General features: G+C 42.0%; 1 protein-coding gene across 1 annotated transcript; it reads left to right on the top strand.

Moving 5' to 3' along the window:
• Positions 1-427: 427 nt before the first annotated feature.
• On the top strand, positions 428-2651 carry LOC138875630 (uncharacterized). The gene is made up of 5 exons (XM_070154480.1): positions 428-595; positions 1181-1303; positions 1655-1988; positions 2257-2447; positions 2565-2651. The coding sequence occupies exons 1-5, from the start codon at positions 428-430 to the stop codon at positions 2649-2651; spliced, it is 903 nt and encodes a 300-aa protein (XP_070010581.1).
• Positions 2652-3438: the final 787 nt, after the last annotated feature.

Genomic DNA, 3438 nt, shown 5'->3' with positions numbered 1-3438 from the left:
CCCGTACTTTGTCTGGATGATTTTTTCCATTTTAATCAAATGCATTTGCTCTTTATTATTCACTACTATCTTTACACTTTTCCTTTCTACAACATTATTATTACTTTTCCTGATGAACCAGTGATTGTGACGTGTAATGAGGCAACGCAACATCAGAATAGTGATTCAGATGAAGAGGATGAGATACCCGAGGAAATTGTCAGGGAAGTTGAAAATTTTGAGAATAAGCCTAAGTCCAATCTAGACGAGACCGAAGCAGTGAACTTGGGAGACGCCGAGACCGTCAAGGAGACCCGCATCAACATTTACTTGTCATCGACAGAGAAGGAAGAGTACATTTGTGTCCTAAAACAGTATGAGGACATTTTCGCATGGTCATATGATGACATGACCGGTTTGAGCATGTCCATAGCTGCCTATTAACCCCATGTGTCAACCAGTCAAGCAGAAACTCAAAAAGTTTAAACCAGACATGAGCCTGAAAATCAAGGAGGAAGTTACCAAGCAGATCAAAGCCAAAGTTCTCAGGGTGGTTGAGTACCCAACCTGGTTAGCTAACATTATGCCAGTTTCGAAGAAGGATGGGAAGGTCCGAGTATGTGTTGACTATCAGGATTTAAACAGAGCAAGTCCCAAGGATGACTTCCCACTGCCAAATATACACATCCTGATCGATAATTCCACCAAGCATGAACTCCAATCCTTCGTAGATTTCTTTGCGGTTTATCACCAGATTTGGATGGATGAAGAAGATGTAGAGAAAACAACTTTCATCACACCGTGGGGTGTATATTGTTACAACATGATGCCATTCGGTCTGATGAATGCTGGGGCCACTTACATGAGAGCCATGACAACCATCTTCCATGATATGATACATAAGGTAATAGAGGTGTATGTGGATGACGTCATTATCAAATCCAAGAAAGTCACAGATCATATAGCGAACCTGAGAAAGTTCTTTGATAGGCTATGGTGGTACAATTTGAAGCTAAACCCTGCAAAGTGTGCATTCGGGGCTCCCGCAGGAAAATTATTGGGACTTATTATCAGTCGTCGAGGGATCGAGCAGGATCGGTCTAAAGTCAAGGCTATTTAGGAGTTACCACTACCTAAGAGCAAAAAGGACGTGATGAGCTTCCTAGGATGTCTCAACTATATCTGTCTCTTCATAGCACAGTCCACAGTCATATATGAACCCATCTTCATGATGCTGAGGAAGGATGCTAAAACAAGCTGGACAGAGGATTGTCAGAAAGCTTTTGACAAGATCAAGGAGTACCTATCCACACCACTAGTTCTGGTCCTGCCAGAACCAGGACGACCTTTTCTACTCTATCTATCTGTATTAGATGGAGCCTTCGGGTGTATTTTTGGAAAATATGACGAGACAGGAAGAAAGGAAAAAGCCATATATTACTTGAGTAAGAAGTTCACACCTTATTAAGCATAGTATACTCTGCTTGAACGCACTTGCTGTGCTTTGACCTGGACAGCTTAGAAATTGAGGTATTACTTCTGTGCCTACACTACATACCTCATATCCAGGATGGACCCTCTAAAGTACATATTTCAGAAACCCATGCCTACTAGGATGTTGGCTAAATGGTAGATATTATTATGTGAGTTCAATATCGTCTATGCAACTCGAAAGGTGGTCAAGGGACAAGCATTAGCAGATCACCTTGCTGAAAATCTTGTGGGAGGAGCATACGAGCCTTTGAAAACATATTTTCCTGATGAAGATGTGTCATTCATAGGGGAAGACATTACTGAAGCATATGACGATTGGAGGATGTTCTTTGATGGAGCTGCAAATTTCAAAGGAGTAGGCATTGGAGCAGTTTTGGTATCAGAAAAGGGTCAGCATTATCCGAAATCTTCTAAACTCATATTTCCCTGTACCAATAACATGGCAGAGTATGAATCCTGCATACTAGGACTCAACATGGCAGTCGACATGAACATTCAGGAGCTGCTAGAGATCGGTGATTCAAATTTACTCGTGCACTAGGTACAAGGAGAGTGGGCCACCAAGAATTCCAAGATATTGCCATATCTGCACCATGTGCAAGAATTGAGAAAGAGGTTTACAAAGATATAATTCTGACATGTGCCCAGAATTCAGAATTAATTTGCGATGCATTGGCCAATTTGTCATCTATGATACAACATCCCGATAAGAATTACATTGATCCCATTACGGTGAGGATCCATAATCAACAGGCATATTGTGCTCATGTTGAAAAAAAACAGATGGAAAGCCTTGGTTCCATGACATTAAGGAGTATTTGTCAGAGGGAAAATATCTGGAGCATCCAAACAACACTCAGAAATGTACACTCCGGAGATTGTCCAATCACTTCTTCCACAGTGGAGGGAACTTGTACAGAAGAACTCCTGATTTGGGTTTACTAAGTTGTGTCGACGTAAAGGAAACTTCTAAGGTACTTTAGGATGTGCATGCTGGGACCTGTGGCCCGCATATGAATGGTTTCGTCTTGGCTAAGAAGATTCTCAGAGCAGGTTACTTTTGCATGACCATGGAGACGGATTGCATTCAGTATGTCCGCAAATGCTTTCAATGTCAAGTGCATGCGGATATGATAAAAGTGCCGCCGAATGAGCTCAATGCAACAAGCTCAACTTGACCATTCGCCGCGTGGGGAATGGATGTTATTGGTCTGATTGAGTACTTCAAACAGACACAGGTTTATTCTGGTAGCCATTGATTACTTCACAAAATGGGTAGAAGCTGCATCTTACAGAGCTGTAACCAAGAAAGTCGTCGCAGATTTTGTCAAGGATCGTATTGTCTGCCGATTTGGAGTTACCGAGTCCATTGTTACTGATAATACCTCCAATCTCAACAATGATGTGATGAAAGCTATGTGTGAAACTTTCAAAATCAAGGATAAGAATTCCACAGCCTACAGACCTTAGATGAATGGAGCTGTAGAAGCCGCCAACAAAAACATCAAGAAGATACTAAGGAAATGGTATAGAACCACAAACAATGGCATAACAAGTTACCTTTTGCTTTACTGGGATACCGCACCACAGTTTGCACATCAACCGAGGCAACTCCTTATATGCTGGTTTATGGTACCGAGGTTGTCAGCCCAGTCGAGGTGGAGATTCCTTCTTTAAGAATCATACAGGAAGCTGAACTCAATGACGCAGAATGGATAATGCGCTTATGAACAATTAGCCCTTATCGATGGAAAGAGGATGAACGTGGCATGTCACGGCCAACTTTATCAGAATAGAATGTCTAGAGCTTTCAACAAAAGGGTCAAACCAAGACAGTTCACACCAGGGCAGCTGGTATTGAAACAAATCCTCCCACATCAAGATGAAGCCAAAGAGAAAGTCTCTCCCAACTGGCAAGGTCCGTACATGGTTCATAGGGTACTAACAGGAGGAGAACTCATACTT

The sequence above is a fragment of the Nicotiana sylvestris genome, chromosome 8 (genome assembly GCF_000393655.2).
Source record: "Nicotiana sylvestris chromosome 8, ASM39365v2, whole genome shotgun sequence".
NCBI classification, from domain to species: Eukaryota; Viridiplantae; Streptophyta; class Magnoliopsida; order Solanales; family Solanaceae; genus Nicotiana; species Nicotiana sylvestris.
The sequence above is the reverse complement of the archived record's forward strand: the minus strand, read 5'-3'. Positions and strand labels throughout refer to the sequence as shown.

Excerpts from the sequence above, each read along its gene's own strand:
- LOC138875630 (XM_070154480.1), top strand. The coding sequence starts at position 428 with ATGTGTCAACCAGTCAAGCAGAAACTCAAAAAGTTTAAACCAGACATG. Across the intron at positions 1,989-2,256 it reads TCAGGAGCTGCTAGAGATCG|ATGGAAAGCCTTGGTTCCAT; the intron begins GTGATTCAAATT and ends GAAAAAAAACAG. Across the intron at positions 2,448-2,564 it reads ACGTAAAGGAAACTTCTAAG|TATGTCCGCAAATGCTTTCA; the intron begins GTACTTTAGGAT and ends GATTGCATTCAG.